Source organism: Hibiscus syriacus, unplaced genomic scaffold, assembly GCF_006381635.1.
Source record: "Hibiscus syriacus cultivar Baekdansim isolate YM2019G1 unplaced genomic scaffold, ASM638163v2 tig00001120_pilon, whole genome shotgun sequence".
Lineage (NCBI taxonomy): Eukaryota > Viridiplantae > Streptophyta > Magnoliopsida > Malvales > Malvaceae > Hibiscus > Hibiscus syriacus.
The window spans coordinates 838,150-865,558 of NW_024061845.1; the positions used below are offsets into that span (position 1 = coordinate 838,150).

General features: G+C 30.9%; 3 protein-coding genes and 1 long non-coding RNA gene across 5 annotated transcripts; 2 read left to right on the forward strand and 2 right to left on the reverse strand.

Annotated features, from left to right (window-relative positions):
* Positions 1-793: 793 nt before the first annotated feature.
* On the reverse strand, positions 794-3,137 carry LOC120120795 (nuclear transcription factor Y subunit B-9-like). The gene is made up of 2 exons (XM_039140329.1): positions 3,066-3,137; positions 794-1,432 (listed from the first exon to the last, which is right to left on the reverse strand). The coding sequence occupies exons 1-2, from the start codon at positions 3,135-3,137 to the stop codon at positions 818-820; spliced, it is 687 nt and encodes a 228-aa protein (XP_038996260.1). The 3' UTR covers positions 794-817.
* A 1,124-nt stretch (positions 3,138-4,261) lies between these two features.
* On the reverse strand, positions 4,262-10,218 carry LOC120121829 (NAD-dependent protein deacetylase SRT1). The gene is made up of 14 exons (XM_039141131.1): positions 9,869-10,218; positions 9,318-9,347; positions 9,126-9,218; positions 8,632-8,751; positions 8,366-8,466; positions 8,052-8,160; positions 7,503-7,582; positions 6,886-6,964; positions 6,347-6,400; positions 6,129-6,226; positions 5,532-5,613; positions 5,176-5,243; positions 4,808-4,910; positions 4,262-4,733 (listed from the first exon to the last, which is right to left on the reverse strand). The coding sequence occupies exons 1-14, from the start codon at positions 9,965-9,967 to the stop codon at positions 4,413-4,415; spliced, it is 1,437 nt and encodes a 478-aa protein (XP_038997062.1). The 5' UTR covers positions 9,968-10,218; the 3' UTR covers positions 4,262-4,412.
* On the forward strand, positions 5,675-27,245 carry LOC120121838. The gene is made up of 4 exons (XR_005516022.1): positions 5,675-5,808; positions 13,458-13,463; positions 13,792-13,797; positions 27,235-27,245. It is a non-coding gene; the product is annotated as an uncharacterized LOC120121838 (long non-coding RNA).
* Positions 20,402-24,673, forward strand: LOC120121807 (nudix hydrolase 10-like). Of its 2 annotated transcripts, none has more exons than XM_039141113.1 (9): positions 20,402-20,546; positions 21,954-22,151; positions 22,601-22,666; positions 22,908-22,982; positions 23,294-23,371; positions 23,467-23,517; positions 23,617-23,651; positions 24,186-24,294; positions 24,411-24,673. In XM_039141113.1, the coding sequence occupies exons 2-9, from the start codon at positions 21,963-21,965 to the stop codon at positions 24,615-24,617; spliced, it is 810 nt and encodes a 269-aa protein (XP_038997044.1). In that variant the 5' UTR covers positions 20,402-20,546; positions 21,954-21,962; the 3' UTR covers positions 24,618-24,673. The 2 variants fall into 2 exon arrangements, with proteins under 2 accessions (XP_038997044.1, XP_038997036.1); XM_039141105.1 differs by having other exon boundaries at positions 22,845-22,982; positions 24,411-24,671.
* Positions 27,246-27,409: the final 164 nt, after the last annotated feature.

Here is a 27,409-nt window from a genome sequence, read left to right on the forward strand (position 1 = left end):
AAAGCAAAAAATAATATGGAGTTTTTATGGATTGACTTTGAGAGGGAGAAAGATAAGCGGGGTTTTCTATAATTTGAAATTCACGGGTAAATCTGATAAACATTGGGTGGCAAAATCGGTATTTCGTAGTAAAAAAACGATATGGACTCAATTCGATTCACATCAACAATACGACGTGGTTACGATTTACTGTAACGCTAATAACCGACCCTACCTAGTTTTCATTTTCCTCGGGGTGAAACCTTCTTTGCCTCTGGATAAACACTTTTTAATTTTGTTTTTATAAATTTCACTTTCTTAAATAAAAACTATATAAGTTTATTATCATGGCATTTTTTCTTTCCAATCAAATTATAAATTAATTAAAAAATTATATTCATTAAATTTATTCGATGACCAAATTATTCATTTAAATTTAAAATTTTATTTTAATAATAATGTTCATTATATCAATTATATATAATCTTAAACATAATTAATAAAATAAATGAAATATATTATTAATATAATATTATTTAATTCATCAATAATGTATAAAATTATATTTGCTCATCAAATATTAATCCTCCTTAAAAAATGAAAGTAGACATTTACAAAAATATTCATTACATTGTTAGCCTTGGAAGTGAATATAATGATAAAAATAAAATAAAAAGACAATTAAAGCAAAAGTTGTTCAACCTTATCAATGAATACCCTCAAGTTTGAGTACATTAAAGCAACTACAAAATAAAACCCCAAATGCCACACCAATGTTTTTACCAAGTTTATATGTTCTTTCATATTTTATTGGCATTTTTTGTTCATCTTGATCTTGTCACTTGTACAGACCAAATGGATCAAAGTTATTTGTCAAAGAAGCATGTGAAGAAGATGATCCTCCTCCAGCATTACCATTAGAACCATCTCTGAAATATCCTCCCATGGCGTTCGTCCCATCGAAAATCCCCTGGTGATGTCCCACATGGAAACCAGCCGGTACATAAGGCGGCGCCATTCTCATCGACGATCCGTAGTCCATCCCACGCTTCAAAATCGGCTCGCCGCGCAGTGAAGTCCTTTCGTTCTCGTTTTCCCGGTACCGGTTCAAGAAAACGGTGAGCGGCTCGACGTAGTCGTCGAAACCCAGCTTCCCCATGGCCCAAAGCACGTCCTCGGCAGTGATGGTCTTGCGCTGCTCGCGTTGGCAACGTTCGTTGGCTTCCCCGGTGATGAAGCTGATGTACTCCGAAACGCATTCTTGGATAGTTTCCTTGGCGTCGTCGGAGATTTTCGCATGCGTCGGGAGGATGCGGCGCATTATTCGGATCACGTTGGCAATCGGCATGTATTGATCTTGTTCACGTACCGTACACGGTGGAAGCATGTTGTTTGAGTTGGCAGCGCTGCAGTTGTTGGTGGTGGCGGTGGTGGGGTTTGAGGAATTACCCCCATGTCGATGCTAAACCCTGGAATAAAAATTAAGACCGCCAAAAACACGAGTCGTCATTCCAATAGCATGTTTAAATAAAAAAAAGCACTAATTAAAACTTTGAGAATCAAATTATAACTATAAATATTTCGTCATATAATCTTAATAACTTTTTTATATAAAATTTAATATTCTTCAAACAAAATAATTTTTATTACAAAATCTATTGTATATAAAGTCAAAGAAACATTAATGATCGGTAGCATAAATATATATAATAAATTTAATATACATATAAATAATAAATTTATGGTTTAATATCAATATAAAGAAAACAACTATAAAGGCAATTTCAACAATAACCAAAGAAAAATAAAAAGGAAGTCACAAAACTGCCACCTCAGTGGGCTGCATGTCATACGTGCCGAATCCAAGAGAGGTAAGTGCATTTTCCAGGCACGAGCGATTAATTGGGCCTCATCTTTCGTGATGGGCCTAAATTTTGTTATTAAAGTACGGACCCCACCTAGCGCTTTTTAGATTCTGTGTTAGGGGGATCTCAGCCCAAAGTCAAAGCCTTTTCCACTTCTCCAGATTTTAAGATTTCCTCTTTCCCAAAACACCATAACAAATTCAAACAGAACTACATACATTATTTACGAGAATAATTCCATTTTTATTAATAGATGCTCAATAAAATAAAATAAAAACATTAAAACTTATTAAATAAAATATAATTTATCTTTTCCTCCTTCCTAGAAAATATTAAGAATTACTATGAATTCAATTAATCTATATAAGAGAGGAAAATAAAGCATACCTTCATAGAGATATGATTCAGAAAACACTAAAAAAATTCAAAACATAACATAAAAATATCTATAAAAGTAAACAACTCAGAATATAACATGAAAAAAAAATGAGAAAAACAAATGAAAATCTAAAACTGTGATGCTACAAGTTATTAACACAATGAAGTTTATATGTATATATAATATTTTAAAAGTAATTATGAAAGAACAACGAACACAAATATGATACGAGTAAATGGATTGTCGCCTTTGCTTTTATTATATTAGACAATAAATATTTGTTCAGATATTCGAGTAAAGAGATTCAATGGATTGGAGTTCAAAAGATTGCATGCAAGCCAAGCCAGTATTGAAAAGTAAAATAAATTAAAATTAAAAAAATATTTATTTGATTATAGACCACATTTTATATTTTTATTACGCCACAATTAGTTATTAAATTTAAAAAAAAGTTGTTAGCAAGAGGAAAAGACGAAAGTAAGCAACCGTTAGTGTAAAAATACAGTAGAAGACTGGATTTTAAGTCAAAAAAGTTGATTTGAATATATTTAACTTTCAAGCAAAAACTAACCTCATAAACAATGGTGGAAAAACAAGAGAAAACTGAAAGGAAAGGTGATAACTCTATTCAAACCGACAACGGTTTCAAAAAAAACGAAAAAAAAAAAAATAGAATGGAGATTTGGAATGATGAAAACAAGTTTGCAGCGTAGCATGCAACAAACAAAACGATGTCAAATCCGACAGAGAATTTCAGGATCAAAATCCCACCATTTTAAAATATATATATATATATATTCATGCATGCAAAGATTATTACTAATAAAAAAAAAGTTGATGAATTTTTGTGTTGCCTTACCTGAACTTGATTTTGATTGCTTGTAGAAACGATTGAACCCATTACCACGTTCCATGGCTTTGTCTCTAAAAAAGGAGAAAAGGAAAAAAAAAGTAATATATATATATATATGGGGGAAAAGAAATTTAAGGGACTTGTGCCCTCAGAATGGGTACTTGACCATTCAAGTGGGCATTTATCGTGATACACAGACACACTCCACATGTCAAACCGGCGTTTCTAACGAGGAACTCAGTATTGCCGGTCACACCAACCTCTCTCATTGGACAACGCCCTCCCCCTAACCGGGGTTTACAGGTGGCACTCTTAAGCTTTTATTATTATATAAGAAATCACTGTTTAAATAATTAAAGAATATTTTAAAAAATAATTATATAAATCAAATGCATTTAAATTTAAAAATAATTATATGAGTAAATTTAATTAACTTTGATACTTACAGCATGCATTATCATGTTTAATGACTTCAGATATTGAGAAGTGTTGTTCTTAGTTTTTCATTATTATTTTTTCATACGTGTGTGATGTATGTGTATTTACACATTGAATTATTTATTTTAATTAATTATATATATTTATATAATAAGATAAAAATAAATAAAAAACTTATATCAATATGTTATTTATTTGTAAATTTTAATAGTTTTTTTGTACAAGTAAATTTAATAGTTTAATTTATAATAAAATATGATTAAAATTTAATGTACACGTATTTTAATATGTATTGGACTTTGTCTATTAAATTTGTAGTTTTAATATAATAAGAAAAAGATATGTTTAAACAAAAAATAATTTAAGAAAAAATATTATTTATCTATGTTTAATAATTTAATACGTATTTTACACATTTAATTATTTATTTTAGTTTTAGAATCTCAAGTATAGTATTTACATTATAATATACAACTCATTAAGCCATAGTTGGAATTTGGAAACATATACCCGAGATACTTAAGTTCGTATAATTTATAATTCAGTTTATCTGTAAATTCATCAATTAATTCTGTTTCGGGAAATTTTCAGTTCATTCGAATAATTACTGAGTCAAATACGTATAAGATTCTGAAGGTCGTGCATTTACCATTTAGTGGTTTCCTAGAAGCTTAAAAGGGATAAGATTAAAGGCTCATAAGGCAGCAGAATCAATGCTAGGAAGATGGAAAATACATAGTTATAAGACTGGGTGATGTTAACAAAAGTTTCTACTTATCTAACCATGGTGGCTTTAGAGACCCGAGTGTTAGTATCTAACAAAATTCACTCAGTCCCTTCCATATATATGCATATAACTTTGATCTAATCAAACTTTAGCTCATATACACCCCCCAAACTACAACACTTCTGCTCTCTCCGGTCTCGTTTTTCGCTTGCGTCCATTGGATCGCTGCTTCCGAGTCATTGTCAAACCATTCATAACTTCTTTTCTTGGCTTCACATCTCCGTTGCTTAATTGACAGTCAAATGTTTTCACATTAGTTACGATCGCGTGAACTGTGACCTCACTTTTCGAGACCAAATCGATTTTCCTCTCCACCACCACATTCTTCCCATAGCTCGAATCTTGAATCGCTGCTTCTCCCATCTTTTCAAATGTGGCATTCTTGTCGAGTTTAAAACCTTCAGTCAATTCCTGATCCTGCATGGTGGAGAGCTACAAATTTGTCAGGCATACATAGAATGCAGAGTTCAAATTAGCATAAATAAGCAATGAAAATCTCTGTTCACCTCAAAATTAAAAGGAATTTGGATTTGGGTGTTAAGGCAACCACATCCATCACTAAACTTGATGTTCAACAATATCTCAAATGTTTCGGTCCGAACGGTTCTCCTAAACACATTAACAAACAAGATATGAGAAAGGATGATAGAGAGATGGTGTACATTGCATGACCCCAAACACCTAAGCACTACATCAATAACATAAGACGAGGTTAGATATCATCATTTTATGAATCCCATATCAGATTAGTAAGAGAAAATGTTTAGAAATCTTAAGGTCAACTAAAGCCTCTCGTCTTATTCAGCCAGAAACTCCTTCAATGGTATTCACATATGCATGTAGAACCATAGACATTTCAGAACTCCATAGCTACCTTTTTAGAAGAAACGGCTGTGCATGTAGAATAGCTTCTTTGTAGTTTTGATTGTTAGAGAAGGAAACCTGGCGCACCGGCAAAGGAAAAGAATCAGTCAAGAAAAAAATATACATAAAGATGCTCGTAATTGATGCAGAATAAGCAAGCCCAGCTAGTTCTCATCTCGTATTGATTGTATGATAAACAAGATCATGCAACCTTGAATTTATATCGGCTTTCCCTTAATGACTTAGAAAGCAGAAAATGAAAGCCCAAGACAATTTTGGTAGCAGATTGTAGAAAGCCTACTATGGATGCTTCACGGTTCCAGAAAGAACGAACATGAAAAGATTGGCACAGAAATCTAATATCACCTCAACAGACTTAATGAATGGCAATGGAGCACTTAGCCCATGAACACTTGCAATGCGGATGGTCCAGTTGACAAATTTTTTTATCTGCAATGTAAATGAACAAGTCATGTCATCAATCAACAAAATAATGGCTCAAACAATTGATTCCGATACAATTTTAGGTAATATTTATATTCCAATGAAATGGGCACAGGACGGTCTACTTCGTTTTGGCAACAGAAGAAGCAAAACAAATTGTTAGTTTGAAGAGCATGTTCACCGTAACATTACAGATAAGGTTATCAAAGCCATACAACACAATTCTACTGAGAAATAAAATTACCCAAACTGTTTAAAGAAGTAAAACTAAAAACGACTTATCAAAGCCATACAACACGATGACAAGGGATTTCCGGCAGGAAAGAATACCAAACCCCACTAGCATTATCTATCGCAACATATGTATTTTCATATCAAGTCAATGACCTAAAAGATGCATCGTTTCTCATTGAAAATATTATATTCTATAGATAGGATTGAAGCATAATGTGTAGGCACATGAACCCTTTCTGTAATTTTTATAAATAATTGAACTGATACATGCTATCGAGAAAATTACCAGAACTTAGGGATTGAGTTAGAATAATTTGGAAGAGATCGATCCGGATATATGGAGGAATCTGCATATTAAGAAGCCCCATGACTCCAGCAATGACCTGTCCTTTTATGAGTTAAAATATATGACAATAGTTAACTTGCATGCTTAATAAGCGCACAAACTTAGCTAATCAACCAAGACCATATAAATAGTCAGTACATTAAGGATCTTATGTTACCTTATCTACAAAGCCATGGATCACCAAACTTGCTTTCTTGTCCTTCGGAGTTTTCTGCAAACATCAAATAAAGAATTACCAATAACTGTATGCCAACCTTGCCCATACCAACAGCAAAGGAAATGGCAAAGAAAGCTAAATAGTCACACCTACTTTTCGAACTTAATTCTCATGAACATTTTCCTTTTCCTTCAATCAATAGTTATTAAAGGTTCACAAATTGCATATGGATTTACATGAGGCCTTAGAGATAATGATGATGATGACAATAAAGCTACGATGGTGAAATCTTCTATCACATAGCCCACTAAGAAGCTTTCATTGAAATAGAATTCCATATAGACAATTTGCAAGCCTTTTAGGAACCAAAGCTTCATGGTTAAGGGAACTTCACATCTCAAACATCAGAGATCGAGATGCATTTAATAAAGCATACTCATCATGCATAGCTTCTACGTTGATTTATGGAAGAAAAAAATGGTACAAATCCAATTTACTTTTTAAAGATTTCCGCAAATACTCAAGCAAAGAAAGGATACCTGAAGATTCACGATAACAATCTTTCCCCCACCACTAAGAGATTTTAAAGGCAGATTGCATGCAGGAGTGATCTGCAAACTGTACAGAAGAGTTATGCCAATAACCAAAAACCAAAATGAAACAAATGATATGCTAAACTAAACTATAACAAACACGAAAAAATTGCTGTTCCACCTTCTTCTCATCCTTTGTGCAACACTTTGTAGTAAACTCATCAGTTGGAGTCCAAACTTTGTGACATTATCCACATGATTTTTAATTACTTGAAAAGTATATTTTGTAGTTCAAAACAGTCACTTGAAATTATTTATTCAAGATTAACAAATTCATTTTTATGAATATATTGATTTTTTTTAAAATTATGAATATTAAGTTAGGAGCAGAAATAACATATTTGTAAAGATTATTCCAGCATGTGCAATTTTAGGTTGGCAAAATCTTCTGAGATGAAACTATGTGAAGTTTGATCTGAGTTACCCGCACAAACTTCAAATTATGAAAGGTTGTCTGCTAATGGTTTACAAAAATATATTGTTAGAATCTTGTAAATGTTATGAAGGAATTAATTCCTCAAATACGACCAATCAGAATGGTTGACAATATTAAGGCAAAATACCTTGTCCCCAAACAAAGCACCACGTCACCCATTCTACAATGCTTCTCTGCTAGATTCATCTCCTTAGGCGGCAGTGCATCCTGCAGATTGAGGGAATGAACAGGGAACAAAGTATTCTAAGCAACATATTTTAACATGGTTTCTTGGCCAGTATGTTATATCACTGAATTAGGTTAATTAGTTGTTATTTTATGCATATTTCATATCCACCCTTTTAGATGAGTATATGGACATAAGCCAGCCCTCTAGATCGGAGGAAACAACAGATACTATTTTTATCCCGTATATAAACTATACTCGGCAATGTGACAAATCAAAATTCTAATATGTTGGCTTTACAAACATATCCGAACACATAAGACATCTTGGGCATATTACTGGAGAGGTAGGACTCAAATTTGGTTGTATGCTTATAGAATATGCTTCCTTTTTATTACCTCCCAATTCTAACAAAAGGAAAGTAAGTGCATTAGTTTGGAATGCTAAGAAGCAAAGAATATCATAAATCTCACACCTAATTCAAGTGCATCAAGGAAAATGCAAGCATACCTCCCAGTCAAGAACTGTATCCCTAAGTTTTGCACCACATTTCTCATCAGAACAACGTCGTGATGTCTCCTTCAATCCAATAGTTTCCAACTCAAAATCCCGCAAATACCTACAAAGATTTTATGATAACATAAGATTTCATCTAAGGAAGACAAGCTTCCAAATAAAAGAAAAAGACAACTATGGGAGATGGGACTGCTTTTATGGGCAAAGCAAACAGCGTAAATGAGTAAAATGATAAGCATAAAGAATATACAAGGAAGAGGCTTAAGAATTGCATTTTTGGCTTCTGATAAAAGAAATATGTTTCTTACTCAGTACCACACAAGGGGCAAGATTCCATGAACGAGTTCCCATGCAATTCAGCAAGCTTCTCCCTTGGTATTCCAGATCGAAGATGGAGACCATCAACATTCTAGTAAAATGTAGAGGAAAAAAGATAAAAGTTTAAGTCAACATGACTGGGGATTTTAAGAGTGTAAATAAGAAACTCGAATTACTCTATTTAACCATATTCAGACTAGAGTGATACAACACATACATTTGGCACACACCAAAGTAATAACATAACCAAGCTTACCTGACTAATAACAAACTTCAAAATGCCAGCCTTCTCCAATCCAACCAGAGCCATATGAGTCATGCTTGGCATTGCACGGTGAAAAGGTAGGGATGCTTCAGGTAAGGGCTTACCTTCACGCTGCATTAGATCAATTAAAATTTAAGAAATCAACAAGAAGGTTATGCAGAAGGTAGATCAAGAATGCATATTTTAAAATTTGATACTTTTTCAAGTGAATACTTGTTTCTTGTCAAACACCGAAACATGTCAGCTATTTAGGAAGTTAGAAATTTGTTTTGTTAAGGCATTTCTCAACATGCAAAACATTTTTTGAGGAAAAAACAGAGAGGATTTTCTTCAGAAACCCAACATAATTTAAGGAAACTGTTTCAACTTCCCAGTACTGAACTCCACAGGAACAAGTTGAGAGTGCTAAACAAAGTTTTCTCTAAATGGGACAACAAGTTCATCAAACACGTAGCTGTCTACCTAGAATATAAGCCATGGTTTACCTGCAATGTCCATATTCCTTTGGGGCCTCGAAAATCAGGAATGCCACAAGAAGTTGATATCCCTGCACCTGTAAACACCACTAGATGCTTACTCTGCAAGCACAAACAAAGACTTAAAGAAGCTGATTGACACAGACCAATCACATATTAATATATGAACCACTAACAAGAGAGGATAGCATAGGGTCGAACCTTTTCTATCAATTTTGCTAGCTGTTCAATCTGCCATTGCAAACATTAAACTTTGATCAGCAAAGGTAATAGAAGCATTAAGAAATATTATCAATTATCTTAGAGCATCATTCCAACAGACTAATTCTAGAGTATGTAACAGTTACGAAAGGACATTGCCATTAAACTAAATAACAATCAAAACTATGCATGCAAGGCCAAATATTTATCAAACTAAGCAAAAATTGAGCCTTTAAGCGCCTGTCGTGGATCCAAACAAAAGACTGTAGTTTCCACTTAACATTCCAATTCAATCATAGAAAGCACAAGGAGGTAACAAATTTTAGATTAAACCCAATAAACCCCTACTCTTGCTACCCTAAAAACACAAAAACTTGATATCAGGAACATTCGAAAACACCATCTTTACAACATTACACGAAACTGACAACCAAGCAAAAACCTAAGTAGCATTAACGGGTATTATTATAAAAGCAGACAGAATCATCAGAAACATCATAAGAGTAGCAATAAAAACAACAATTTGAAATGGAAGAGAGAGAAAAAACTACTTTATCTTGTAAAACATGAGCTGAGTCAAAGAACTCAGTCATTCCAACTTGACCCACATCTTCAATGAATGAGAGCTTCTCAGCATAGCCAAGAGACATGATGGTGGTAACTCTTTCTCTCTCTAAAAACAGTTTCCTTGGCTATGGAAAGTGTTTCTGGGATCAAAAAGAAAAGGGAGAGAGAGAGAAGGGCCTTTGCTATCTCTTCTATTTTCTTCTCTAAATTTGCTTAAGGGGGTTTAATTTCCTTTGCTTCTTTTAAGGAAACCCCAACTCAGAAGCCAAAACTGACACTTGCGTCACCTGCATACAGAAGAAAGAGAGAATCCAAGTAAAAGTTGAAATAACATTTATGCCCTCTTCTTTTTATTCATTTTTTAATTAGCATTTTTTAAACTTTTTTTCTTAATATGAAAAAAAACATTTTTATTTTATTTTCGTGATTCAAAATATTATTTATTTTCAGATAATTTTATCTATAAAAAATCATTTGATTTCTTTTTAAATATTGTTATGTCCTCTTACTTGGTGCAATTGAAGCTTTAAACTTTCATTTATGTATTATACCAATTAATTTTAATTATAATAATAAAATATATTGTTTTTAATTTTAATTAAAACTTAAAAAATAAGAATTTTATGTTGTAAAAAATAATGAAAAACAAGTCATCAACATATATTATTACATCTTGGGAAGTATAGCTAAATGGGAAACAGTTGTAAGTACCTTTCAGGCCCTTTTTTGGGCCTTTAATTTACAATAATTGGACAAAAGGGTCCAATTGATTTTTGGAAGATTCTTCCAAAAAAAATTCCAACACTGCCTATAATTTGGAGGATAAAATTCATAAATGCACATTAGCTGGCATTTCTTCTTCTGGATTTTATCCGAATTTAAATTTTATTATAATTAACATGCCATTTTGAATCCATCAAAGAATTAAATTTATCTTACATATTTTAATCAAAATGTTATTATTATTATTATTAATGAAAACAAAAAAAAACTGTTTAGAATCAAATCCAAAACTAATATTAATTGAAAATTTTTATATCAATTTCTTTGTTTTTTCATCTGTTATTAAGTGAGTTAATTCAAAAAATTTCAACGATTAGTGTGATTCTTCTTTTATTTATAATGATTTTATTGTTTTAATTGATTCATTTATACATTTTACCTGTTTTTAATTGAACATTTTAATTTTTTATATTTCTTATTAAAATAATTAATCAATTGAAATATTCACGTCGTTTTTATTAGGGATGGATGCGATTTTATGTTAAGAGATTGTCGTATTTATGCTTGCATTCATATTATAAAGGTAACCAAAGACACGGTTTTCAAATACGTTGAAAAAGAAGAAGAAAAATGGATGACAAGCTTATTGGATTAGTCATGATGGGTGAGGTGGGTGGGCAGATAACTTCAAAGGAACAGAATGTTGCTTGACTTTGAATTTTGAATGTTCGTAAAATTTTCAAATTAAAATTTGTCATGATTTATTTTAAGATCTTGACATTGAAAGCAATGGGCTCTTGCTTTTTTTAGCGTCCAATATTCCATACATAGTAGAGGTCAATTCATTTAGATTATTTAATAACATGTAATATATTATAAATTTATCATTTTAAATTATAACACGAAATATATAATAAATCATCATTTTCCCCTAAAAATGCATGATGTAGAAGATATTTTAAATAAAAATATATATTTCATATATTAGTTCCTATTTAACAATATAAAAGAACTATTTGATATTGTTCTTTCAAAAGTACCCAACTATACTAATATTGTCATGCAAATCATGAATAATAATATTTCTTTATATAAATAAGAATCGCTTTCTAGGAACACTTTCTTATACCACTCTTGATAAATGGAGAATAAATTATCAAAAATAGACAACTTGCTAATTTTAGGTTGCTTGAGAAAAATAAGATTGTAAAAAATAGAAAAAGAAAAGGAAAAAAATGGTGGTTGTCACGTATATTATGTATAAAGATAAAGAACTTAAAAGGTTAAGATATTATTAAAAAAACTAATAAATATTAGAGGTAGTGAAAAAAACTAATAAAAGAAAAGGTTTTTTAAGTATTATTCTTTTAATTCATACTTAACATTGCGTTTTGATTTCTTTTTAGTCACCTGTTATTAAAAATATTTATTTTTAAATAGTTGAGTGATTAAAATAGAACATAAGTGATATTTGGATATTAAACATGTAATTTACCCTTAAAATATGATAGATATAAAAAGTATTATAAAAACATTGATAATAGATTAGATAATATTAGACATTATATAAAATATATTTTATAATAAAACTGAAATAAAAATATCTTAAAACAAAATTCAAACAATTTTTAGGGGAAAGTATACAAATGGTCCTCCGATTATAAGATACTATTTTTTTGAGTCTATCGATTATTAAAAGTTACAAAATGATCACCCGATTATTCATGTGTTCCAAACTCGTTTTTTTCCATTAAAAAATTAATGACAATATAAGTTGGACGTTAACATGTTGACTGATATATGATAAAATATGATACCAAAATCTCAAACGGCTATCATATCTCAATCAGCATGTTAACATCAACCTTAGATGATCGTTAATTTTTCTAAAGAAAAAGGACGAGTTCGAAACATAATGAATAGTCGGTGATCATTTTGTAACTTTTAATAATTAAGAGACTCAACAAAACAGTGTCCTATAATAAGAGAATCGTTTTAGAACTTTTAATAATTAAGGGACTTAATAAAACAATATCTTATAGTCAAGATCATTTGTGTATTGTATCATAAATTTTGGGGAATAGGTCAGATATACATTGGAGTGAGAATTTGGTGTAATTGCAATAGATATATGTAACGTTCAGTTGCACCGACAAAAGTAGAAAATTCCAATGCAAAAAGAGTGAAACAGACATTAAAGATAAAAGAATCCTGGAGACCACCCTCTGCCCTACGTAACAGCCAGCAGAAATAGCGACGACTTTAGATTATTACCAAGTAATTAGTTGGAAATTTCCCGATAGCTTCAACGCATCGTCTTCCTGGTGACCACAACCGAGCGATGGAGATGAACCACCAAGTGCAAAAGCTGACCTTTTATCCAATACCACCACTGAACGGATCTCACAATGGTCGAACCTGAAATTAAACAAAAATTAATGATTACTAGGTGCATTAATGATAAAAGAAATGACATAACCAAGGCCTCTCACCGTCTGCACAATGCAGCCCTTACTGTTGGATGGCCCTCATTTCCAAGTAAATTTATCAGTATCTGTTGAAGAACTAACCATGGCTTACTACCACCATCTCCTTCTCCGGCCTTGTCCATAGCCTGTAAATCAATTTGCAACGAGCTTATTAATATAACATATACGTGAGGTATATTTAATAATTTGGCTACTCTTTCAGCAAGTTCTTCTGTGGACTCACGAAAGTTTGGATTCCAAAGATTGTCATCTTCATCATCTATCTGAATGAAGGTGTATAATTTTTTAACATAGAAAACAAGTTTATAAATATAAAGCACTGTTAAAGTATATATACTTGCCATTGAAAAACCGATGGAAGGGAAACGTGACTGGCAATCGCTCACCTTTCTCCTCATATCGATGTAAGGGAAAACATGTTTATATTAAAAAAATCCTTAAATTTAATTGTTTTATTTAGATTCTAATAATTGCAAAGTTGTGGTCGGAACTTTGTACAAGTGTCCACACAAATATCAAGTATTTTTTTCTCAATTTTTAGTTCGGGTGAAATTACATCATTAGCCTATACGTTATGTATAAGTTCTGAATAAGATGGCAAACATGTACAATTTAGTATATTCCGTACCGTACCCGTTTCAATTGGGGCGGGGATGTGTATAACTTTAGTGGGTAGTGGGCGGGTGTGGATTTAGAAAGTGGTACCCGTAGCGGGTAATGGGCGAGTGATGGGTTTGAAAACTTACCCGCCCCGCATCCTCCCGCCTACTAAATATTCATTAAATTTTGGACCATTATGAATTTAGGTATAATTTTAAAGACTAATTTATATATCTTAATATTGTATAAGATATAACTTATAATTTAAACAAAAATTAAGGATAAGTTTATGAATCAATTTTTTTCTTTCAAACCTCTCGTGCTTTGCTTCTTGGTTACTGCACCGATATTCTGGTAGTTCTTCTTCTCTATGTTTCAAACTCAAGGTCCAACTCATTTAGTTATGCCTTCTTCCTCTTCTTTACTCTGGTCTCCTCTACGGGTAGTATAGTTGTATGTCACCTTATACACATATACAAAACCACATTCCCTAATCTTGTTTGTTGCATCGAAGTTGTTTGTGGTCGCTTTAATTTGTCATAAGGTGAATACTCCCATTTTCAGATTTAATCCTCTTAGTTCTGTTCAAGATACAAGGCCAATAGTCAATACTCCGTTATTTTGATTTTGATATTCTGCTGAATCTAAGAGCATTCGTATATTGATTTTGATTTTTAAGAAACACATTATATGTACTTATATTGAATTATCGATTTTGGTATTCTTCTAAATTTAAGTGCATTCACACATTATGCTGATTTTGAAAATTATGAATAATTTATACATTATAATTTGTATAATCATGCATTGAAAAACAAAAACATCTTTAAAAAAACCCAAAACCAATACAACTTAGATTTGATCTTCTTTTTCTGGATAGAGTCTTTTAATTGTCATTCAACTCCTTTTCCCTTGTAAATTCGTAACCCTAATTTAAGGTTGTACGGATTGGTAAGGTGTGTCTACGCCTTAACTGCAGACTTATTCTGCGATAGCTCATGATGAATAAGCCATGCCCACGTCTTATGCGAAAACCTTCTATGGTCTTCGAATATAGCCCAAATTTTTTTCGGGTTTTCGAATAATTCGAACATGATTTTTTATCAATCCATATTGTAACACCTCAACCCGTACCCGACCCGGATACGAGTCTGAGATGTCACATTGACTTTTAAAACAATATTCTTATAAAAATATCAAAACATTTGAATTCATATTAAGAAAATACAATAATATACTATTAAATTATGCTTCATTATAAAAAATTTAAGGCAAAAACGTATTTATGAACAATACTATACAATATGAACAGTTCCGTGAACATTACCATGAACAGTGCTACAGTGCATCGATGCATTACTATAGTGCACCGATGCACTAAAATTTCGAAGCAAAATTGTGCATCGATGCACTGTTACAGTGACTTTCATAAAACGTTCATAAAACTCGTAAAAATCTAAGCTTTCATCCGTATAAAATTTATCAATTTCATATACGCATTTAAAATATTTACAAAACTCAATCGTATGACTTTTCAAAACTGATTAGAACATATTGTATTTAATCCCTTATTTACATGTCAACCACTTTCCTTATTTCAAAATACATACTATACATTTCTTTTCTGATCTGATCTTTGGAAAGGAGGAACTGACTTGTCTTGCATAACTTTTATCAAATTTTCTCTTCTCAAAACCTATGCGTGAAACAATCACACGATAAGTCGTTGACTTAGTGAGGCATATAAACATATAATAAAACTATAGAACATTTCATATAATAAAATGCATACATATACATATACCATCATCATTATAATTTCTATTTATCATATGATTTTGTACTTATCATTTATGTATATCATATAACACACATAACATCATATGTATTGTATTTGTTATTGTCTCTTTATTAGCCCATGTACATTTTTTAGAACTTAATGTATCTGAGTACATTGAGGTTGTGCACCACTATGCTGTCACCACAGCTCGTATTAATGTCCCGAATGACCTATCCAGAGGTCATAAAGAACCTCAGCAACTGTCCATAGGTCCCGAAGAACCTAGGTAAAATGTTCATATGCTCATTAGAACATAGGTATACTGTCCATATGTCCTGAAAGACATAAGTAATTATGTCCATATGTTCCGTAGAACATAGGTAAACCCTCGACTCTTGGCATGCCAACTATATCACTAGCTCTCATATCACATAACATGTGCATTATCATTTATAACAGCTTTAACAAATTCCTATCATTCCAACACCTTATAATCTTCCATATTTCATCCAAATTCTTAAGGCTAAGAATCATATCAAATTTTCTATGTTATCCAAACTTTGATTTAACACTTATAACTTCTTATTCACACCTATGACAAGTCAAATTTAGTTTCAAATTCAACTTATCAACTATTTTCCAAGAATTCACTTAAAACCTCATTTTCTTTAATCTTTCATAACTTTTTCATCTTTTGATTTTAAGATAACTTAAGATTTCCTTAAGCTTAATTATCATCTAATGATCAAAACCCACTCTTAAAATTAACAAATAATCAACAAAATAGAAAACTCAACTTTGCTCTAGTTTGGGCACGTTGGAGACAGTGTTTTGAAAACCGGACCGGCCGGTTCAACCGGGAACCGCTGCCTAGTCCGGTTCAATCTATACCGGTTGAATCGCTACTAGTGAACCGACCGAAACCGTTGAACCATTCAAACCGAACCAGTTGAAAACCGGAAAAAACCGCCAATTTTGTTTTTTTTTAAATTAAACCAAACAACGTCGTTTGTTAAACAAGCCAAGTCGAACTCGAGTATTGCTGAGTTCGACTCGAACTTGAAAACTTTAAAAGTAAGCTCAACTCGACTCAAACGCATGAGCTAAAAATTATCAAGTTCAACTCGAACTCGAAATATAATATTGAAACTTGAACTCGAAAATGCTTGAACTCAAAAAAAATTTAGAAGCTCGATTGAAGCCTAAAATTCGAGCTTGATTGAAGTGAAATAATAGTTCACTCAATGCTCACCAAAAGGCTCAATGATTTTGAATGACAAATTACATCTATTATTTATAGAAGTTAGTTTGGATGCTCTTCTATGTTTCTTAGTCATGTGAGATTGTTTTGTTCTCATATTTTTACTCTTTAGACTTTTGGGATGCTCTTCTATGTTTCTTAGCCATGTGGGATTGTTTTTAAAAAAAATTAAACCAAATAATATCATTTTGTTATGATTTTTTAGCCCCAAATTTATTTTTTAATTATAGTTATATAATTATATTTATTATTTAATATGTTTTACCTTAAATATTATGTTGTAGTTAATTTGAATCATTTAATTTCACTTGATTTTATGGTTTTTAACTTATATATGTTATGACATGCTTTGAATATGACTTTTGATATAAAAAATTATTTTTTATTAAATATTTTTGGTATTTTTATTTAATTTTTTAAATAATTATGACGTCGTCCGATTCTTCCGACCGGTCAGACCGGTTGAACCAATGAACCGGTAGCATGGCCGGTTCGGTTCTGAAAACCATGGTTGGAGAAGATGAAGAATAGAATTGTCTGGAGACTTATCTTTTTAATCATGCTCCACATGGGTATTATAATACTCAATAATTATTATTTAATTATTTTCCTTGTTCAATGACTCGTTTGCCCTTTGACTCCTTTAATAATTACTAAAAACTTTCAGGAAATATCTCCACATAAATCATTGAACTATTCAACTATTCTACTTTAATCACTAAATTCTGACATTTTACAATTTGATCGCTAACCCGGTATGATGTTACACATATTTGATCCTATAATCCGGAAAAAATTCCGGATATCCGATCCGAACTATCCGAAAATTGAAAAACGGATCGGATATTTGAATTTTTGGATCGGATCAGTCGGATCGAATTTTTTTTTGCGCACCCCTAGCTGTCAGGCGGGTCTAGCCGAGTCCGTCTTCAGTTGGGTAGTGGGTGTGGGGATTGATTTGAGAATGTATCTGCGTGAGCAGGTGTGGATTTGAAATTTTTTACCCATCATGGGTGGTGGGCGGGTGGTGGATTGGAAAATATTAGGTGGGTATGAGGATGGAGGAGGGGTATCCGCACCCGACCCGCCCGTTTACCATCCCTAGTTCTAAATTTAGTATATGTATTATAATTTAATTAACTTTAGTTTTATATTTTTAATTTTTTAAAATTCAAGTTGTAATTTAGCATAACATAAGGATCATATGACTAAATTACATACACTTAAAATAACTGATTTGTAAACGGGAGCAAAATCTACAACTTAAGCATAATATCAAGAAAAATGTAATTCAATTTATGAATTTAGCAACTATTGTTTAAGTTATCACAAACAAATAATTATATTGTACATGTGTTGTTTTGATCAGTGCTAAAATTTCAGAATTCAAAAAGTATATGAATCAAAACTAGAGTGCACATGCTAGATCTGTAAACTTATGTACAGTACATGAACTAATGATATAATTTTTTTAAAAAAAAGGAGAGAAGGTAAATTACACCTCTGATCGTTTACCTATGAGCAATTCTAATATAACCACCAATCATCCAATTTTATCGATCAGATCAATTAATTATTTAAATGATACTAATCAAGTCATATCTCGTTAATATTTAATGGAAGAATTAACACGACAGTTAATAAATTTGATATAATTATATATTTAGTTCTCATTACTTATACATTTTATCAATTTAATTTTAATTTTAATATAATTCAATAAAATAAATTTTATAATTTAAATGATGATAAATGTTCCTAAGGACAAATTACATGATACATATTAACATCTTATTAAAAGAAGGCATAAGAGTCACATTTGCCTCATGTTTAGTTTCCTATAAAACTTCTATTTTCAATTTATTTATCTTTTAAGGCAAAAGGGTAACTTTTGCTCCTATAGTAGACTCAATTTATTATTTTCGTCCTTATCGTATTTTCGTATCAATTTAGCCCTCAAATTGTTTAGTTGCATCATTCTATACCCTGTCTCTAACTTAAAACCCTATACCCTAAATTGATAACGCATAAACCATAAACCCTAACTCAAAGTCCTCGATTTTGGGTTTTAAGTTAGGGGTATGGTATAAAATAATGCAATTGAATAACTTCGAGAGCTAAATTGATGCGAAAATACGATAGGAGTGAAAATGATAAATTGAATCTACTATAAGAGCAAAAGTTACCGTTTTGCCTTAAAAGAAAAATAAATTAAAAAGAGAAGTTTTATGGTAAACTAAACATGGATCTTTAAGGGATTGAAAATGCCCTTATTATTATGTCAAATCTCATACATAATACACAATATTTTTTTTTGTTGAAGTTTGGTTAAATGATAAGTCACTAATTTTATAAAGATCTTAAAATAATGATTTCGAGCGAGGGCTTTCAAAAGTCAGTTTGATATGTATATATATGTGCACAAAGGTAAAGAGCTGTATAATATAAAATTATCTAAATAACACAAATTCTTCTTAGGAGAAAAGGTAGTTTGAATGGACTGAAGTGAAAAGTTGGTGAATGAAAGACCCCGTTTTCGTCAAAATTTGTGTTCAACCATAATATAATAGAAACGTTAGAAAGTCTCCCCTAAACCATACTTAAGTGTCTAAGACCTATAATAATCAAAATCTTTATGATTGACACTTAGATGCCATGTTAATATAGCAGTTGCTGTATGCATATCGTGTTTTTTTAATAATATTTAAACATACTGAAAAATCATTATATGGACTATATTTCTTACATAAATACAACACATATATTAATATAATTTTATTATGACATATATATATATATATATATATATATATATATATATTTTTTGATATAATCATTGTTATCAGATTTATTAATTGACTAATTTATATTGGATATTGTAAAGGTCCAGTTTATGACGTTTATCCTAACTTAATTTACTTCATACGTAAACATTAAAATTCAAACTCATGATCTTATTTAAGGAATATAGTCCATCGTCTTATTAAATCAATTGGTTCTTGACATATAACATATTATAAGATTTCTATATTTATTTTTGAAAAATAATATTTTGTATTTTTAAACATTTCATATTTTTTAATCGTATTTAATATAATTATATATGAGAACAAAAACAAACCTGATAACATTGAAAAAGTTGTAAGGAAAAAATATTTTAAATGAATTAAGACATGTTTTTATTAAATAAAGTCACAATGGAAAAATGAATGAATTTTAGTTTCAAATTTTAATTTGATTTAAATTAATATTTGAATTTACTTTAAAATTAAATTCATATATAATTAAAAAACTTTTAAGTATTAAATTAAACCTTAAAATCTAAATTTGAATATTAAAATATATATTTAGTAAAAAAAAAAAGAGCTCATTGCGCCCGCTAGTCCCTCACCGTACGTCACTAAAATGGGCGGTTTTAAGTTTGGGGGCCCACATAGCTTTTAGAAAGGTTTTTATTGGCTCAAAAAGTAGAGTGGATAAACGTCAGCTTCCACCTCATCGCACTGCATAAGTGAGTAACAAAATAGTCACTATGCCCAAAGCCCACCGAAAGCCCAACAACTATATATAAATAGCAACGCACTAAAGCCTTTTCTTCTAACGTCTCGCTCTCGGCTTCGTTTCTGTTCTATTCATTTTGTCTTCGTTTTCCATAAATACAAAGCGCAAGCAAAAGCAAATTCAGGATTTGATTCTTACTCTTGTTTTTGAATCACTATTCAATTAATCACTGCTCAGCAGTTAGCTCTTTGGCTGCTTCAAAAACGCTGCGATAATTCTGCCGCTCCTGATTTTTCGTTGTTTAGCAGGTGACGATGCTGCCATTGATTTTGAAATTTTTTGAATGATAGCTTTTTGGGTGTTATGATTGTGCATTCGTTGATTAAGGTTTCCAGTAATTAGCTTTAGAAGGTTTTTGAATTGGAGGACTATTTTTGTTAATGTTTGAATGAAATGTAGTTCACTCGTTTGGAGGTCAGCAGTTTTTTCTTTCATTTCCTTGTTTAATAGTGTTGTATTATTTCCTCTTTCTTCTCCTGAATTATAAAATTATGGAGCTAAGCCGAACAGGATTTTCACATTAACCTTTCTTTTTAGAAGTGATATTTAGAAAATTTGAGTTGGAATTCCCAAACTGTTACCGCTTCTCCTATCCTCATGCTGCAACTTACTTAGTCTTATTGTAGCTCTGTTTAGTATTAACTGATTTCTAGTTGTAGGTTCCATTGCTCTGCTAAAATTGAAGTTTAGAAAACATTTTTTTTCATCTTTAAAAAACCAAGGGTTTTTTCTCGTTTCATCGAAAATGTTTTATGTCGTTTGATTTATATACAATTGTTGCCACATTTATTAAATGAAAATTATTTTATGTTATTTGATTTCCCCCGAATTTTTTTTTCTAAATAGTAATATGAGTGAGGTTCAATTCTCACTTAGAAAATTGCGTCTATCCTCAAGTTGAACTAAGCTCGTGGGCTTTGCAAGTAATTCGTCTCTGGAGAGATCCCTTTTTATGTAATTTATTAGTAGTAGGTGATGATTTATTTTGGCTTAATACCTAAAATGACCATCTACTTTAGGGAAGTTCTCATTTTGATCCTTTTATTATTTTTTCGTTTAGTTTGATACTTCAACTTTAAATATGTCCGCAACATTGACCCTTTGACGTTTTCTGTTATAAAAACGATAATGACACAATCAGGTTTCACACTTGTAAAAAGAAATGAAAAAAACTGAAAATTATGAAATTTATTTAAAAAATCATAAAAAGATGCCAAAATCTCCAGAATTTGATTAAAAAAAAGCTCAAAATATATATATATATACACTTCGCTTTTAGTATTTTTATGTTTTTTATTTTTTTAAAATAGATTGAAAATAATTATTTTTAAAAATATATAAATTCTAAAATATAAATCCTGTTTTTTTGGAGATTTTTCTGGATTTTCCATATTTTTTATTTTAGTTAAAATTTAGCTATTTTTTGTTTTTTCTAACAAAAATGCCACATGGCAAAATCTGTTTGGCCAACGTGCCATTTTCAATGGAAAACATCGGGGGCTAATGATGCTGATGGAATGAAAGTTGAAGGGTCAAATTGGTTGAAGAAATAGTATAAGGGCCAAAGTGAGAGTTGCACTAAAGTAGATGGGCCTTTTTAGCTATTAAGCCTTTTATATTTTATTGAGAATTTGAAATTTATTGATGGTTGGTAGTTGGATCAGATGCCGATCTCAGAGGATTTATCTGAGGTAGTTGGAAGAACAGTAAGCGGAAATGGAGTATGGCATGCTGAATTGCTTCCTGCTATCAATGATGATCATGGAGGTGTCATTGTGGAAATGGAGGAGCATATGGACACTGAAACCTTTCTTACTATGCTCAGAACTTCTATGTTGCAGTGGAAGCAACAGGTTAAACTTGAGATGGATATTTTTATTATTGTTTTGCTTATTTTCCCTTGAAATTTTGTTGAGATGATTGATTGATTTGAACAGTACATTTGATACAAGTTCTTATTTCTTGGATTTTGTAAAATGGTCTCAAGTCGATTAAGCTGACTTCTAATGCTGAGTCTTCATCCAGAGCCGAAGTCTTACTCTGTATGCAGGGGATTTTTGTGAATTAACAAGGAGGAAGTAGAATTTTAGTAGATTCTGAACCAGCTATCTAAGTGATCAGTTGGTGTTCTCAGGGTGATTGTGATGTAACCAAAATGAACAAATCTTAACTTCAGTTATTGCTGCTAGAGATCTTATTTACACAATCAAGTTATTCATCTTCTAGGAACTTGATGTAGGGGCTCTAAGTTTCTTAGTTTTGCTATTTTGGTTTATAGTTATATTCGGAATTTACTGTGCAGGGTAAAAAAGGAGTTTGGATTAAATTGCCTATTGGACTCGCACATCTAGTTGAAACTGCAGTGAAGGTGCTCTATAATATATTATTCCATTGCCTACTCCTAACTTGTAGATCAAAACTTTGGATATATGTTTTAGCTTCATTTTGTATTTGGTAATTTTATGTTGCTCTTTTTGTTTCTTCTTGTCTATAATTATGATGTTTTGACTGTCAAGTTCTTCTGAAACACTTTAAACTGATTACAGGAGGGGTTTCAATACCACCATGCTGAGCCAAGTTACCTCATGCTTGTTTTGTGGATTCCTAAGACACCTAGCACTATCCCTGCAAATGCAACACACCGAGTAGGTGTTGGTGCAATTATCTTGAATGATAAAAGAGAGGTACTCCCTTAAGTTCATTGTGTGTTAAGTTTTTAAAGCGAGCAATTGATTCTTTATTCCGCTAATGTCGAACTTGTTAATTGGATTCTTCCGTTTGGTTATTCCTGCCTTTTGTGGTTATAATAAGTTTCACCTGTTACAGAATCTGGTCTGGGTTTGACTGCTGACGATGTAAACTAGAGGACATTTTCTAACATATTATAGTTATCTGTTACAAGCAATGATCGAAACTTCGTTTTTGCATTCCAACAGTTTCATGAACCCAAAAATATTTCTCTCATAGTGCTTCTAAATAGGATCTTGGTTGATAGGTGCTCGTAGTTCAGGAAAAGAGTGGCATTCTTCAAGGAACAGGCTTATGGAAAATTCCTACCGGGGTGGTTGAAGAGGTATTTTTTGGTGTGCCATCATAAGGAACTTCCACGTTGCCTAAAAATATAATTCCCGTTGCTATCAAATGATAAATGAGCTCTTCTACAAACAGGGCGAGGATATTTCTGTGGCAGCTATAAGAGAAGTAAAAGAAGAGACGGGAGTAAGTGACGAGTATACATAAATATTTGTTGTTTATACACCTAGGATTTCACATGAGCGTTAATGGCCTTATGAAGACCACTATTTTTTACTTTTTCAGATTGAGACAGAGTTTGTGGAGGTCCTAGGCTTCAGGTATGATGTTTGCATGAGCAAACACGTCCTTTTGCTTTTAAACCGCACAACTATATCTCAATAAAAATTCAGTTTTATAGCTTCAACTCACATTACACATGTTACTAATCATGACATGCTTGGATGAAGGGCATATTTGAAAACCAAAAAGAAAATAGACTCTTGATATCATTATTGTTCTTCGAGTTAGTGTAGTTAGAACTGGCCGATGATTGTCAAACAAGGTCGTAAATCTAAAATGACGGTTATGAAAGTTTTGGATGAGATAATAGTTACAGAATACCAGGTTCTGCAAAATTGGAATGGATTTGAGAAATGTGGATAAGGCGAGAGTATACGTAGTGCAATATTTGATAAGCATGAATTTAGCTCTTCAAGTACTTCAGTTATCCCGATAGCAAATACCATCAAACAAACTATAGTTGACTCAACGAGTCATGCGCACTAGCTTTTGGTTGGCATCGGTTTTCCCAGATTTATCAATTTATGTACCCTATCATTTTCATTGTTTTGAAATCATTTTCTTAAATTCAGGCAATCACACAAGACATTCTTCGAGAAGTCGGATATGTTCTTCATATGCATGTTGCATCCACTATCCTTTGATATTCAGAAGCAAGAGCTAGAAATTGAGGCAGCCCAGGTACATCTCATATTTTTCCAAGTTGATTCCTCCATTCAGTGACTAGTCCTGAATTAAGAGTGTGTAAAAGAACATGCATGTACGCCTGCCCTGTTTTTATTTTTATTTTTTCACAGTGGATGCCGTTTGAAGAATATGCGGCTCAACCTTTCGCCCAGAAGCACGAGCTTTTCCGACGCATTAATGAATTATGCTTGGCAAAGGTAGACAGAAGTTATGCCGGGTTTTCCCTGCAGCTGGTATCGAATTTCAGCGACCAGCCATCTTTCCTTTATTTGAACAGCAAGGATCTGGGTAAGTCAAGGTCTGGTATCAACCCCTAAAAGAAAAACTAGATTGATGATACCATCGAGTTTACTAAGCAACTCGATTCCTTGTTTAGACCCTTCTCTCTGCATCCACTCTATTCTATTTCCTATAAGAAAACAGGCCTTGAGACCCTGATCATGCACACGATGAATGGGGACATCATACCCAATTAGACATAGCTTTCCCTTGGGGATCAAATTTGCTTTTGTTTTAATCTTTGCTACAATTTATGTATTATATATAGTCAATATATTTTGACATGAATAACATAATGTTTTTTTCTTTTGACATAAGAATAACAGAATGTTTTGTTTTAGCGTTTCTGAATTATGCATATTAAAAATCACGGAAGGACGTTCTTTGCACAACCCTCAAGTATCTACACCTTAATTTAAATATATGTTTTAAATTAATATTATTATAATAAAAAAATTTAGGGGTCATAATTAGGGATGACTATAGGTGGGTCAGTCCAGATTTTTAACCCACGCAAATTTGATTTGAGTAAAACATCTCTCCAGCTGTCACTTGATTCCAAATTCGGTCCAATGTTTAGGGTAAAACCCGCATTCAACCTCACACACATATAATTTTCATTTTTATTAGAGCGAAGAGTATTGCAACAATTATCTTTAAATATATAAAAATTAACTACATTATTATTTTCAGGACCGATATCTTTTACTATAAATCTAACTCGATCTAATTTTATTTTAAGAAAATCTCAATTCAATTTAAATATGATTTCTTTAATAAAAAATTCTAACTTTATAAAATTAAATCAAGTTAAAATTTATCGAATTCGAATTAAATGTCTATCGCTAGTCACTGTCTCTCCCAATACTTGATGACTATGTTTTTTTATAAAACATTAAATTATAAAATATTAGACGTATAATTATAAATTAGTTAAAAATCAAACTTTAATTTAATTAAAAAACAATATTTATAAAACATTAGTTTTTAGGCTAAACTATATCATTGACTATCTAACTATTTACCTCTTTTACTTTAACCATTGATTTTTCTTTTTTGTCAATCGGGTCACCTAACTATTTAAATATTGTCAATCAAGCCACTTGTCGTTAAATATTAACGAAGGAGATGACGTAGTAGTTAATAAAATTTGTATAATTACATATTTAGTCCTTATTAATTACACATTCTATTAATTTGGTCCTAACTTTTAATTAATTCAATAAATTTAATCCTCAATCAGATGGTGACATGTGTCACTATGTGATTGAACTTTTTTTCTTAATATTTTTATTTATTTTAATATTTTTTATCCAATCAAATGGTGTCATGAATCACCAATTAAATAAATATAAAATAAATTGAATCAATATTCGCTGTTGGTAGGTCTGAACCCAAGACATGAAGAAATGAAGCAAACACTTTAACCATTGGGTTGCACCATTCAAATGATGAACCTATCACACGATAATATATATAGTTAATGGCAATAAAAAGAAAAAAAAATGACATAATAAGAACTCTAACATGAAATAATTGAATAATACAATAATATGATATATATATATATATATACACAAATATTATAATTGATTAATATGTGAATGTATTTTATTTATATTTTAAATCATTTTAATCAAAAAATAAAATTTAATATATTATAATTAAAATATAACGAAGAGCTTCGTTGACTTAGAATTTTCTTGATAGTTGAGGGCTTATTGTAGTAAGCATTTTAATTTATGCATTGACTTGTTTATATCCCGGTTAGAGTAAGAATTTTATATTTTATTATTTATTCATTATATATTTGAAGAAAATTTTATGGAAACTTTATTTTATTGAATTAGTCTATTTTAATATAGAGTTGTTAAATAAGATTAGAATCCAATCGACGTTATAATATTTTAAAATATAAGATATGATACATTTCAGTTCAATAAAATTAGAATAATGAATACAATTTATTAATTTAAAATATGTAAAATGATACATTTCAATTATGATATTTTAAATTCACTTTTCTTTTAATTTTTTCATTAAATGTGAATTAAAATATAAATAAACATATTCATTTATTAATCAATTATAATATTTGTTTATATATATTTTATATTTTCGTACTATTCAATTATTTCATGTTTGAGTCTTTATAAGATCATTTATTACCATTAACTATATTATAAATTATATACATATGTTATATAAACTAGACAAATGTAGTGGTCCAACTTAGTGGTTAAGGTGCTTAGTTTTTCGGGTTGTATCTTAGGTCAAACTCCACCAACATCGGTTATTGATTTAATAAATTTTTCATTCATTCAGTTGGTGACATGTGTCACCATTTGATTGGATGTAAAATTTATTAAATAAAAAATATCAAAAAAATCCAATATACATGTCATCATTGGATTGAGGATTGAATTTATCGAATTAAATAAAAGTTATGACCAAATTAATAGAATGTATAAATAATGAGGACTAAATGTATAATTATAAAAAAATCTATTAACTGCCACATCATCTCTTCCGTTAATATTTAATGGTAGGTGGCTTGATTGACAATATTTAAATAGTTAGGTAACCCCAGTGACAAAATTAAAAAATCGATGGTTAAAGTAAAAGAGATAAATAGTTAGGTGGTCAATAATATAGTTTATCTTAAAACCGATGTTTTATAAATATTTTATTTTAATTAAATTACATTACATTTAGATTATTAACTAATTTATAACTATACATTTAGTATTTAACAATTTAATATTTTATTAATTAATTTAATGGTGCTCATCTGTGCTGGTCGAGCTTAACAACACCATCATTTAAATTA

Bases quoted from the DNA above. Each gene is read 5' to 3' on its own strand.
- LOC120120795 (XM_039140329.1), bottom strand. From the start codon at position 3,137: ATGGAACGTGGTAATGGGTTCAATCGTTTCTACAAGCAATCAAAATCA. The intron at 1,433-3,065 runs TTCATCAACTTT...TAGCATCGACAT, and splicing joins CAGGTAAGGCAACACAAAAA to GGGGGTAATTCCTCAAACCC.
- LOC120121829 (XM_039141131.1), bottom strand. From the start codon at position 9,967: ATGTCTCTTGGCTATGCTGAGAAGCTCTCATTCATTGAAGATGTGGGT. The intron at 8,467-8,631 runs GTAAGCTTGGTT...ACATTTTACTAG, and splicing joins TGAAGTTTGTTATTAGTCAG to AATGTTGATGGTCTCCATCT. The intron at 6,227-6,346 runs GTAACATAAGAT...ATAAAAGGACAG, and splicing joins TCCATGGCTTTGTAGATAAG to GTCATTGCTGGAGTCATGGG.
- LOC120121807 (XM_039141105.1), top strand. From the start codon at position 21,963: ATGCCGATCTCAGAGGATTTATCTGAGGTAGTTGGAAGAACAGTAAGC. The intron at 22,667-22,844 runs GTGCTCTATAAT...AACTGATTACAG, and splicing joins TAGTTGAAACTGCAGTGAAG to GAGGGGTTTCAATACCACCA. The intron at 24,295-24,410 runs GTACATCTCATA...ATTTTTTCACAG, and splicing joins TAGAAATTGAGGCAGCCCAG to TGGATGCCGTTTGAAGAATA.